This window comes from Urocampus carinirostris, chromosome 10 (assembly GCF_059441175.1).
Source record: "Urocampus carinirostris isolate Australia breed hairy pipefish chromosome 10, RoL_Ucar_1.0, whole genome shotgun sequence".
Taxonomy (NCBI): Eukaryota; Metazoa; Chordata; class Actinopteri; order Syngnathiformes; family Syngnathidae; genus Urocampus; species Urocampus carinirostris.
In genome coordinates, this window is record NC_142358.1 from 36,015,650 (window position 1) to 36,029,122 (window position 13,473).

The window sequence follows — 13,473 nt, forward strand, 5'->3', positions numbered from 1 at the left end:
ACCGTCCACCTGCGCCTTCTGCTGACCACCACAAAGGTAAGAAATCCTATTCATCCATCCATCCATCCATCCATCCATTGTCTTCCGCTTATCCGAGGTCAGGTCGCGGGGGCAGCAGCGTTAAAAGGGAAGCCCAGACGTCCCTATCCCAAGCCACCTCCTCCAGCTCATCCGACGGGACCCCGAGGCGTTCCCAAGCCAGCCGAGAGACATAGTCTCTCCAACGTGTCCTGGGCGGCCCCCGGGGCCTCCTGCCGGTGGGACATGCCCAAAACACCTCCCGAGGGAGGCGTCCAGGAGGCATCCTTATTAGATGCCCGAGCCACCTCAACTGGCTCCTCTCAACGGCAAGTCACTGAAGGATTATAAAAACCTATTCATAATCCTTTTTTTTTTAATTTTTACACATTCATGTTAAATCTTTGTTTTTTGAAGCATCCCCAGATGTCAACTTTTTGTTTACTGATCTGTGCTAAGAGCTACCAGTTTAAAATGCATTACTATGCTATTACTATGTTACTATTATGCTATTTCCATTACCAGTAATTCTTAAAAATAGGGTCAAAATAGCCTAGGCCAACAACTAAAACATCATACCATATAGAAATCAAATTTCCAAGAAAACCACAATGACCCACCACCGGTGATCAATTTTCAGAACCCCAGAATGACCTGTTCCTTATTACCCGCACCTGACTCTAATCCCCATTTTCAAAGACTGTGCCAACAGCAAAAGCTGTCGGATTGTTGTTTACCCATAATGTTCAGTGGTTTTTAATACAGTAGATCCGACAGGGCTTGTTCTCAGCAAATCAGATCGTGAGGTCGTCCATCTTTGTATCACATGTGATCAACTTGCTTGTACAGTAGTACCTCTACATACAAATATATTTTGTCTTGGGAGTAGCTTTGTAACTTAAACATTTTTAAATGTTTTGTATCAAAAATGGTTCGATAATGTGTGGCACTTGTAACGTTGATCAGAGGTATCAGGAACGAGAAAAGAGAAACATTTATTCTTACACTTTCTTCTTAGTTACCTCAATGTCTCTTATTTCCAAAGTCCCGTTGTCCGCCAAAAACAACCGAGCGTCTTCGTCCTCAATCCTGTCCCCGTCCTTCTCCCACGTAATCCTGACCGAGGGTCCTCCAATGACTCGGCAGTGGAGGCGGGCCTTGGCGCCCCGGGAGACCGTGTGATTGGCCGGGCCTTGGCGGATGATGGGTGGGAACTGGCCAAGGGGTCCTACCCAGGGAACATAGGAATGGACATTTTTTCATAACAGCAGATTTATGAAAGCATTTTATTATTTTGATATTAGTTTGGTTTGTCTTTAAGTAATTTAGCAAAAAATAATGCCAGAATGAAGGCTGATGTTAAATTTAGTGCCAAAAATAAGCCAATGGTATAAAAAATGTGAAAATAAAAACAAAAGAAGGACACGTTTTCTTTTCTTCTAAGAAAAATAAGAGAAAAACCATAACCAATTAGCAGAAAATTGGTCTAATTTTTAGTATAATTTCTTCTGGGAAAAGCCAATGATTTATATATATATATATATATATATATATATATATATATATATATATATATATATATATATATATATATATATATATATATATATATATATATATATATATATATATGGCATTTCCTTTTTTGGCCCATGAGAATGGAGTAAGACTTGGTCCAGATGGAGATCAAATTCCTGAAATGTGGGAACTGTGCCGACAGCAAAAGCTGTTACTCGTTTTCTCCCCCTTTCCATGTGCAGAGCCTTTTGGTCATTTCAAATATTTAATTGTCTACATCTATAAAAGATTATCTTAAGATGCAAAGAATACAAAGAGAAAACAAAAGAAAGGTGGAAACCAGAAGTTGAAAAGCAGCCATTGAAAAACACGGAGTCAACGAAAGAATAATTGTTGAGTGCTGGCATTTTTCTCATCTAGGGTAACCTACCGCACCGCCTGTGAAAGATGACGATCATATCTAAACTTCTACCCCCTTTTTCGTCTCATCTCATCTCATCTCATTAGCTGCACCGCTTATCCTCAGTAGGGTCGTGGGGGTGCTGGAGCCCATCCCAGCAATCACCGGGCAGTGGGCAGGGGACACCGTGAACCGGTTGCCAGCCAATCGCAGGGCACACAGGGACAGACAACTCGCTCGCTCATTCACACCTAGGGACAATTTGGACCGGTCAATCTACCTGAAATGCATGTCTTTGGAATGTGGGAGGAAACCGGAGTGCCCGGAGGAAACCCACGCAAGCACGGGGAGAACATACAAACTCCGCACAGGAAGTCCGGTAGCTGGATTTGAACCCACAAAGGAGGTTCCCAATACCTTAGAACTGTGCCGCACACGCGCTAACCACTGCGCCGCCGTGCTGCTCCCCTTTTTCGTAATAAATAATAAAGACAATTCAAATAGATCCAGTTCAGTTAGCACTGCAATCTTCATTAGGAAAAGCAGCATAGTCTTTAAATAATCTATCCGCAAAATTAGTCGTACCTCCTTCCACCTCCAGCAGGGCCTTGCTTAAAACACTTCCCGCCACACTGATGGCCTGACAGATGTAGAATCCCGAGTCCTCCGGGTGGACGTCACTGATGGTTAGCTCCCCTTTCATGGACACAGAATAACGACCTGATTGGGATGGCGGTTGTCCGGGAAACAGCAACATCTAAAAAGCAAAACGGTAATAACGTGACCAAAAATATCAACTTGTCCTTGTGACATGATCATTTTAATGAACGTCGTTCCACGACAGTGTTCGGAATAAACTCGATGATAAACTTTCAAAAAGAGTTAAGGATCAAGAACGGACTGATCCCAGTTTAGGGTGAACAAAGAAAAGGAAGTTATTCGGGTAAGAACAATCTGAAAAATGGGTGATTATGATTTAAAGTTGGTTAATTATTTTTATATCTATCTATATATATCTAGATAAGATAGATAAGATAGATAAAATAGATGAGATAGATAAGATAGATAAGATAGATAAGATAGATAAGATAGATAAGATAGATAAGATAGATAAGATAGATAAGATAGATAAGATAGATAAGATAGATAAGATAGATAAGATAGATAAGATGGATGGATCTATCCTTCTATATCGATCTAATATATATATATATATATATATATATATATATATATATATATATATATATATATATATATATATATATACATATATATATATATATATATATATATATACATATATATATATATTATCCATCTATCTATCTATATCTATATATTTATATATCTATATTGAAGTCTATATCGATATATATAGATCTGTCACGTCAGGCGCGGTTGCCATGACGCCCAGTTGGAGCCAGCCGGGTGGCGCCGGATTATGGCGCGGTTGCCACGGCGCCCAATTGGCCCCGCCCATGGACACCGGCGGAGACGCATTGACTGATTGCTTCTTGGAGTACTTAAACACATTCCTTTGAGCTGTGCTTTGCCTGAGCGTTTGTTAAACTTTGTTAAACCCTGTGAGATTTTTGTGAACCTTCTGTGAGATTTCTGCAAGTTCTGAAAAATGCCTAGTCTGTAAATTTGTCTGCGTTTGATCCTGTTTTGTTTTTGGTCTGATCCGTTTTGGACAACTTTACTTTTGTTTGGATTTCGAATCCACTCCGCGATCATCGATCCCCGGATCGAGTGTGCGTACCCCCCTTTTTTCCTGTTTCCCGCTCCGCTCCGTGTCAAGATATATATATATATATATATATATATATATATATATATATATATATATATATATATATATATATATATGTAGCGGGAGACAAACAGGACGAAAACACGGGATAGGCAAAAATGGGCTTGCTGTGTAAAACAGAGATTCGCAGATGGACCGACAAAAGGGGACTGACAGAGTTTAAACACTGACAAGGAGCCAATCTGTCAACAAGCTGCAGCTGGCGCCACACAGGCGGGGACAATTGGGCGCCATGGCAAACGTGATATACGGGCAGGGCCAATTGGACCCCATGGCAACTGTGACAATTTTAGTTTTTGGGAAAACTAAATATAAGTTAAGTAGTAATTAGTATTATACAAATGCTCTCCATGGTGTATAGTGGGGAAAATTCAGTATAGAGGGGCTGAAAAACACAGTAAGGTGAAAAAAATCATTAGGTGGTGGCGCTGTATCCCGGGGTCTATCGTGTTGTGATTAGCAACATATATAAATTAGCTGCCAACTCATTTTTAATGAGTGAAAATAAAATGTCCCCTTGAAGGACAACCATTATATAAAACCATCTCTTGTGTGGTTTTGATGAGAGCTCAACGAGGCTCACCAGACAAAAGCATTCAAAAACCGATGTAAGCACCATTTACTGCACTTTTGGGAAAACGCCGCAGTCTGCGCAGTAAATTTCCGCCTCATAAAAACGAGGTTAACAAGGCCTGTTTTGTTGTTTTCCACACGATGGCAACTAACAGATGTTTCACAGTCTTTTCTCCCTTTTTCTCCCCAGAGCGGGAAGTAGCATAGATGTGTTTGCACAGCCATGCATGTTATTCCTCTAAGAGGCTTAGACTTGAGTGGAAGGACCGGGGTTAGAAGGCTACACATAATCCTCACAAAACCGACCCCTGCCACGAAAAAATGAAATACAGCCCAGGAGACTGAGTTCCTCAGTTGACTTCTAAGAGAAAAAATGGAAGCAGCTTTTTGGTGTTTATATAAGAACGCCACATGGAAGGAGTACAGCATTGCCTTGAAGTGACCAGTGCCGGGCGCGTTACTGAAAAAAATACAGACGCTCCCCTACTTTCGACCAGGGTTGGGTAGGGTTACTTGAACTTGATTACTTTCAATTACTTTTGGATTACTCCAATACCAAATATGCTCATAAAAGACAAAAGAAACTAAATATGAATTAAATGATGACTCACAACACGTGGTAAGCTTTCTCTCCTGGCTTTGATCTCTTTGATCTCCGGCAAAACCAACATAAAATGCGACCAGGGTTGGGTAGGGTTACTTGAACTTGATTACTTTCAATGACTTTTGGATTACTCCAATACCAAATATGCTCATAAAAGACAAAAATAAACTAAATATGAATAAAATGATGACTCACAACACGTGATAAGCTTTCTCTCCTGGCTTTGATCTCTTTGATCTCCGGCAAAACGAACATCAAATGCGACCAGGGTTGGGTAGGGTTACTTGAACTTGATTACTTTCAATTACTTTTGGATTACTCCAATACCAAATATGCTCATAAAAGACAAAAGAAACTAAATATGAATAAAATGATGACTCACAACACGTGGTAAGCTTTCTCTCCTGGCTTTGATCTCTTTGATCTCCGGCAAAACCAACATAAAATGCGACCAGGGTTGGGTAGGGTTACTTGAACTTGATTACTTTCAATGACTTTTGGATTACTCCAATACCAAATATGCTCATAAAATACAAAAATAAACTAAATATGAATAAAATGATGACTCACAACACGTGATAAGCTTTCTCTCCTGGCTTTGATCTCTTTGATCTCCGGCAAAACGAACATCAAATGCGACCAGGGTTGGGTAGGGTTACTTGAACTTGATTACTTTCAATTACTTTTGGATTACTCCAATACCAAATATGCTCATAAAAGACAAAAGAAACTAAATATGAATAAAATGATGACTCACAACACGTGGTAAGCTTTCTCTCCTGGCTTTGATCTCTTTGATCTCCGGCAAAACCAACATAAAATGCGACCAGGGTTGGGTAGGGTTACTTGAACTTGATTACTTTCAATGACTTTTGGATTACTCCAATACCAAATATGCTCATAAAATACAAAAATAAACTAAATATGAATAAAATGATGACTCACAACACGTGATAAGCTTTCTCTCCTGGCTTTGATCTCTTTGATCTCCGGCAAAACGAACATCAAATGCGACCAGGGTTGGGTAGGGTTACTTGAACTTGATTACTTTCAATTACTTTTGGATTACTCCAATACCAAATATGCTCATAAAAGACAAAAGAAACTAAATATGAATAAAATGATGACTCACAACACGTGGTAAGCTTTCTCTCCTGGCTTTGATCTCTTTGATCTCCGGCAAAACCAACATAAAATGCGACCAGGGTTGGGTAGGGTTACTTGAACTTGATTACTTTCAATGACTTTTGGATTACTCCAATACCAAATATGCTCATAAAAGACAAAAATAAACTAAATATGAATAAAATGATGACTCACAACACGTGATAAGCTTTCTCTCCTGGCTTTGATCTCTTTGATCTCCGGCAAAACGAACATCAAATGCGACCAGGGTTGGGTAGGGTTACTTGAACTTGATTACTTTCAATGACTTTTGGATTACTCCAATACCAAATATGCTAATAAAAGACAAGATAAACTAAATATGCATAAAATGATGACTCACAACACGTGGTAAGCTTTCCCTCCTGGCTTTGATCTCCGGCAAAACTAACATAAAATGCGACAGAAACAAAATGAAAATAAATCCAAACAGCTTGCCAACATCATTTTTGCCGTTCCATGTATTCCGTTACTCCCCAAGCCTGCACAAAATTTAGTAATTTTATTCATATTTAGTTTCGTTTGTCTTGTATTAGCATATTTGGTATTGGAGCAATCCAAAAGTAATTGAAAGTAATCAAGTTAAAGTAACCCTACCCAACCCTGCTTACGACCATTCGACTTACGAAAAACGGTAGATAGGAACATTTTATTTTCGGGATGTCGAAAAGTATCCGAACATTGCTGTAAGTTAGATTTTGTATTGTGTGCACCTTTTTACAAGTACAGGACATTACTGTAGTCTTTCTTTCCGCCTCTACCGTTGTGTAGCGCTGAAGAAGAAATCCGCCTTCTTTTCCTAGTTTGTATGTAAACATTCTACACTGTAAGAACTTTGACATTTTTATTGTTTAATATCTCGTGCATCCATTTCAATACGGTTGGTATAAAGAGTAAAGAAGAGGCGAGCAGTTACATTTGAAATGAAAGTGGAATAAGAAAGCTTGATGCGGTTGAGAAACTGTTTGGTTCGCTTTATTTGGCCACTTTTTATCACGGAGGAGAAAGTCGCCTAACTCTTAGAGCCCATCTTCCCAAAATAAGTTTAGTTTGAAGTTATAGAGCATATTATTTTTTTAAATGTTTATTTTTCAGTACAAAACAATACCGGTTACTTATACAAGCGCTAAACAAACCTTATCTATCTACCCTGGTCATATCCCTCGAGAGGGGTGACCGACAGCAAGACAAACACGTAAACAAAAAGAAATAAAATTTGAAAACAAGGAACAAATAGCAAAAACCACACATATACAAATTTTTTTTTGAGTATGGCCAACCCAAAAGCTCAAACACTCAGACAAGTTAAGCACCTTGGCACCCAAGTTGGTCATGCTTTCGTCCCTCCAGATGAAACCGGACGCAAGAAAGCGGCCATGTCACTCGGGTCAAGGTGACACAACACACTCTTCAACAGCAGGACCCGACAGCTTTCACTGGTTTACCTTTGCCGCATCATAGCCAATCCCTTAGAACACGTCCAAACATCTCACTATCCTTTCACAACACTTCTCCACTCATTCCTATCACCAACAAGCGCTCTAGCTTCCACTATATCTAGATTATATAGCGCTTTTCAAGTCAATGACTTCCCAAAGCGCTTTACAGTGTGCTTCACATTTCCCAATAGCGGCCTTGTATTTCAGCCATATAAGACGCTAACCTGCTTATTGGGGGTATTAGTGGGGGTTCAGTGTCTTACCCAAGGACGCTTCGACATGTAACACGGACAAGCCGGGATTCGAACTGGGATCCCTTGATCCCAAGACGAGCGCTCTACCTCCTGAGCTACTGCCGCCCCTCAATTTCATTTCTCAGTCTATCGAATCTTGTCACTCCTATGATACTTCTCAAACACTTGATCTCAAAAACATTTAATTTCCTTCTCAAATCTGCGTTCAGGCTCCAAGTCTCTGTACCATACAACACAGTCGGCACAATCACACTCTCATACAGTCCCCTCTTAACATCCATAATCATACTCTTGTTGCTCATGACTCTTCTCAGAGTACCCAAAACCTTGCTTCCTTGATACACTCTGTGCAATACCTGGCACTCTATTCCAACAACTGCAGCCACATCACAACCCAAGTCCCTAAAGCTTTCAACTTCTTCTAGCACCTGTCCATGCAACCTTATTTCTAACGCCATGCCCACTCCATCACATGAACATTTCCTCACCTTACTCTTCCCAACATTCACACATAACCTACGCCTATCACACACTCCTCCAAACTCCGTTACCAACCTTCTCAATGTTTCCTCAGAATCAACCACAAGCACTGTGTATGCAGCATATAAACCTTAAACATAAAGAATATAGCACTGAAGCAACTTACGAACAAATTCGAGTTACGAACGATCGTCCGGAATCTCGTTTGTAAGTAGGGCAGCGCCTGTAGTTACAGTTACTTCATTTAAAAAGTAATTCCGTTACCACCAAAAAACAGTGACACCCAAAAGTAGCCTATACTTTGAAAGTAACTATATGGAAACAAATTACTGTATACTGTATATGGTTTTATTTTCCCGTGGGTAAAATGTATTTGTATATAATGCGCACCCTTAATTTTGGATTAAAAATTTAATACGATCTTTTCTATTTCGTCCCTAACGACCGCCAGAACCGGTGCTACAAGCGCTGAATGCTAATTTTTGAAAAATATAGACCAAAACTTTTAGGTATCAAACAAAGTGTGTTACACATGAATAAATGTGATAAATGTGCATTACCATGAAATATTCCCAATTGTAGCTAGACGACGTGCATTACTACGAAAAAAAATTGGTTTTGTTCTTTTACCACTCCCAGTGTGCGTTTATGCACTCATTTACTCAACGTTTACCTCATGTTTTGATTTTTTTTCTCTGCCTGTGAAAATAAAACTCATGTGCCCTACAGCATGTTATGTCCCACCCATCAGTGTACGCTGCAAAAATATTGCTCATTGTGTTTATTTTTTCCGAGCTATTACTTTTTCTTTTTGTTCTCTATTTACATTTCGTTTTTTTCTCTTTTTCTGGCTTTTTTTCACAAATTTTCCTTCTTTTTTTCTTTTCCTTTTGTTTCTTTTTTCTGAGCTTTTCACTACTTTTTCATTTTGGTATTTTTTTCATTTTTGTTCTATTCCCCCCTTCCTTCAAGTCATTTTGTGCATAATTGTACATAACATTTGGTCATGTTGGGATTAAAGAAGCAAAAACAACCTGAAGAGCCGTTTAGGACCCTAAAGAGCCGGTTCCTTTTAGTGAGCCGAGCCGAAAAAGCCGGTTCTCGACAAACTCTACTAACTTTACTCAACTTCGTTCTACTTCGACTCGACTTCAAAATACCGCATTTAGGACACATCGTCAGGGGAACCCGTGTATTTTTACCTTCATGCGCTGTAACTTAAGTCGCTTCTTAATTAATAATTTTGAGCCCTGATTTTTGTGCGCTGGCTAGATTTTCTTGTGCGCTGAGAATGTGCGAGCAGTGCGCAATTGCGCACGCGCGCAGCTTAGAGGGAACACTGGTCTGTCTACTAATTCCTGTCCTCACATGTATGTCACTTTTTATCTTCTTGCGTGGCGGGTGCATACAGATGAAAGGAATCAGCGTTTTTGCCATCCTTACTGCTCTTAGCCTTGAGACTGTTTTTTGTTCGAGCTGCATGTTTATTCACTGCATAGGATTTGTTTACCTGCTGACGATGAGGCTTCTCGCCTTTGCCTCATTGGGGTTGGCGAGTCTGGCCTTTTGTTTGTTTTTTTCATCGCGTATCGCGGTTGTTTTGATTTTGCTCGGCGAAGCTTTCCATTAGCGTCGTGGTTACGGCTTCTGATTTTGGCGGGACCCAGATTGTCACCGCGGCAACAACCGCTATTTCTGGTTGTTTCCCGGCTTGCCTGCTTATAGGCCGGGTTGTTTTTGTTTTCAGCTAAGTTACCGATAACATCAGGACCAGGGTTGGGTTACTTTAACTTGAATACTTCCGCGAACAATATTATATAATCAAATAATTGATTTCTTAGTAATTGTATGAATAGAACAAATGCAAAATCCCCATTAACAGTCTCGTAATCTGTTAAAGATTATGCCCCACAAGGGGCACCAATAATTGTAGCGGACGTTGGGGTCAATAAATCATTTGAATATGTCGAAGTGTCCTTGGGCAAAATGCCCCCTCTAACAGTGTCTGTGTTTGTGTTGACGTTGATTATTAGAGTCGAGCATAAGGAGAACGCCTTAGTTTAAAACGGGAAATTCCTGGCTTGTTTCTCCCGAGTGTAAATGTCAGCGAATGTTATTAACAGGGTTGGGTAGGGTTACTTTAACTTGATTACTTTCAATTACTTTTGGATTACTCCAATACCAAATATGCTAATAAAAGACAAAAGAAACTAAATATGAATAAAATGACCAAATTTTGTTCAGGCTTGGGGAGTAACGGAATACATGGAACGGCAAAAATGATGTTGGCAAGCTGGATTTATTTTAATTTTGTTTCTGTTGCATTTTTTGTTAGTTTTGCCGGAGATATTTGATTTGTGCACAAACTAAGAAGTTGCAGTTTAAATCTTACCTTTTGTACTCGAGCGCCGCTGGCGGCCGTTAGAAAAATGACATAAATTGGCCGCATCACTGAATAAGCCGCAGGGTTGAAAGTTTGGGAAAAAAGTAGCGGCTTATAGTCCGGAATTTACGGTAGTTCAGGAAATACAGTAATCCGGTAAACTTTATAATCCTGAAAATACAGTAATTCCTTTGTAACGCATTAGTCCTAATACTGGAAGTGACGGCCCGAGATGCTCTTTACACATCTGATCTAATCCCTCCCCACCTCCTATCTCCTCCACAGAGACTCAGCACCTCCTTTTCTATCCCATCCTGCAATATCTTCAAGAAGGTGTCACCAAAGTTATTTTCTATCTCCTCGGGGGTCACCCTGACATTGAAGTGCCGATTTCGATTCCTCACCTGGCTGCCCTCTTTCTGCCAAAAGATGGCAGGCGGGGGGTTTCCCGTGGTGCCGCACTGGAAGGAAACACTCCTCCCCTGGGAAGCAATCTGGTCCCGAGGCTTGGAAGCGATCCGAGGCGGAACTGCAAGGGGAGGAGAAGATGAGACGAGATGGTTAAGCATGTTCTCGGCCTGCCTGTCATCATTGCCCCCAAGACACGTGATTGCGCAACTCATTAATAAAGGATGGGCTGGTGAACCGCTCGGCTTTTAGTCAGGTTTGCAGGGGGGCGGGTTTTGAGCATCTGAAGTGATCAGATCATGTACGGTTGCACTGTCGGAACATCTTGAAAAGATTATGAAAACTTCCAATTAAACCAATACATGTCAGCAAATCTTGAGAAAGGATCAAATCGAGTTTGTTTCCAGTTGTCAAGACACAAAAGAGTCAAAAAAATAATGGTCATAGCCATTGTTCCCTGTAATTTTCCACGGGTCTGAGCGTTCACTCAACGTCGGTGAGCAACGCTTGAAACAACAGTGAGCAACGGCAATCCCAAGTGTGGCACTATGGTCGAGATGGCGGCGCGTGCAAACGCTGTGGCTCGGGCTCCAGTTCGTCTTTTGTTTTTCAGTGTCCCCTGATCCCTCATATTTTCCCTTCGACTCCTTTCGCACATACAATAATATCCACTACATCCCGAGGGATATACAGAGACCACCGGATCTCCCTGGGTGATCTGCCTGCCGACAACGATGGAGCAAAAGGAAAAGGCTGCCAGTCGAGTCTTAGGCTAATAAAAGACAAAAGAAACTAAATATGAATAAAATGACTAAATTTTGTGCGGGCTTGGGGAGTAACGGAATACATGGAACGGCAAAAATGATGTTGGCAAGCTGTTTGGATTGATTTTCATTTTGTTTCTGTCGCATTTTATGTTCGTTTTGCCGGAAATCAAAGAGATCAAAGCCAGGAGAGAAAGCTTACCACGTGTTGAGAGTCATAATTTTATTCATATTTAGTTTCTTTTGTCTTTTATTAGCATATTTGGTATTGGAAAAATCCAAAAGTAATTGAAAGTAATCAAGTTAAAGTAACCCTACCCAACCCTGTATATAACATTGTTCACTATTGCAATTTTTTTGAAAATAAAGCGAATAATGCAAATACAGTTTGAATTGTCTCTTTTTGGCTCTGTTGCCATAGTGACAACGGATTAATAGGTTTTTATTCAGGAACCCTAACATGTTTACATTTATGGTTGCGGTTTCTTGCTCTCTGTAGGTTGAAGGTTCACGATTTCTTATTAGAGGATCTGCACAGAATGACTCTGGAAAGGTACATTTTTCAGTCTCCCACAAGCTGTTCCTTGTCCGAAACGGCAAATATCACGTTTTCGAGGTTCAGTGTAGTCAGGGTAGCGTGCATGATGTGCACCTTGTCGCCGGATTTTTTTTGTTCTCGAAGACGGGAACAATTTCCCTTTCTCCCCACAAAAAACGTTCATCTGTCAGGTCTGGTCGCGGTGGATTTTTTAGGCACTATGTTGAACTATAAAACTAATACTAGCATGATTAAATTTGGTTTCACCACTAAAATGCATTGATTCACTCATAAATTGTTACTCTCTGTGGGAGCAATTCATCGTAATTGTGCATTTTCCCATTGTATAGCATATTTTCTAGCCTGTAATAATTGTTTTTAGTGTGCCTTATAGTCCTCAAAATATGGTAATGACCAGGGTTGGGTAGGGTTACTTTAACTTGATTACTTTCAATTACTTTTGGATTACTCCAGTACCAAATATGCTAATAAAAGACAAAATAAACTAAATATTAATAAAATGACTACATTTTGTACAGGCCTGGGGAGTAACGGAATACATGGAACGGCAAAAATGATGTTGGTAAGCTCATCTCATCTCATTAGCTGCACCGCTTATCCTCAGAAGGGTCGCGGGGGTGCCGGAGCCCATCCCAGCAATCATCGGGCAGTGGGCAGGGGACACCCTGAACTGGTTGCCAGCCAATCGCAGGGCACACAGGGACAGACAACTCGCTCGCTCATTCACACCTAGGGACAATTTGGACCGGCCAATTCACCTGAAATGCATGTCTTTGGAATGTGGGAGGAAACAGGAGTGCCCGGAGGAAACCCACGCAAGCACGGGGAGAACATACAAACTCCGCACAGTAAGTCCCGTAGCTGGATTTGAACCCACGCAGGAGGTTCCCAAGACCTTAGAACTGTGCCGCACACGCGCTAACCACTGCGCATTTTGTTTCTGTCGAATTTTATGTTAGTTTTGCCGGAGATCAAAGAGATCAAAGCCAGGAGAGAAAGCTTACCACGTGTTGTGAGTCATAATTGTATTCATATTTAGTTTCTTTTGTCTCTTATTAGCATATTTGTTATTGGAGTAATCCAAAAGTAACTG

The 13,473-nt window shown here is 40.5% G+C and overlaps 1 protein-coding gene across 3 annotated transcripts in view; it reads right to left on the bottom strand.

The window, feature by feature from the left end:
• LOC148358841 (roundabout homolog 2) overlaps nucleotides 1–13,473 on the bottom strand; it is a 199,556-nt gene that overhangs the window by 74,026 nt on the left and 112,057 nt on the right. For all 3 annotated transcript variants that reach the window (XM_088345220.1, XM_088345219.1, XM_088345218.1), the window contains exons 6-8: nucleotides 11,054–11,178; nucleotides 2,522–2,693; nucleotides 1,041–1,246 (exon numbers count right to left, since the gene is read on the bottom strand). In XM_088345220.1, the coding sequence (XP_088201346.1) occupies nucleotides 1,041–1,246; nucleotides 2,522–2,693; nucleotides 11,054–11,178 (503 nt within the window). The remainder of the gene's footprint in view (nucleotides 1–1,040; nucleotides 1,247–2,521; nucleotides 2,694–11,053; nucleotides 11,179–13,473) is intronic.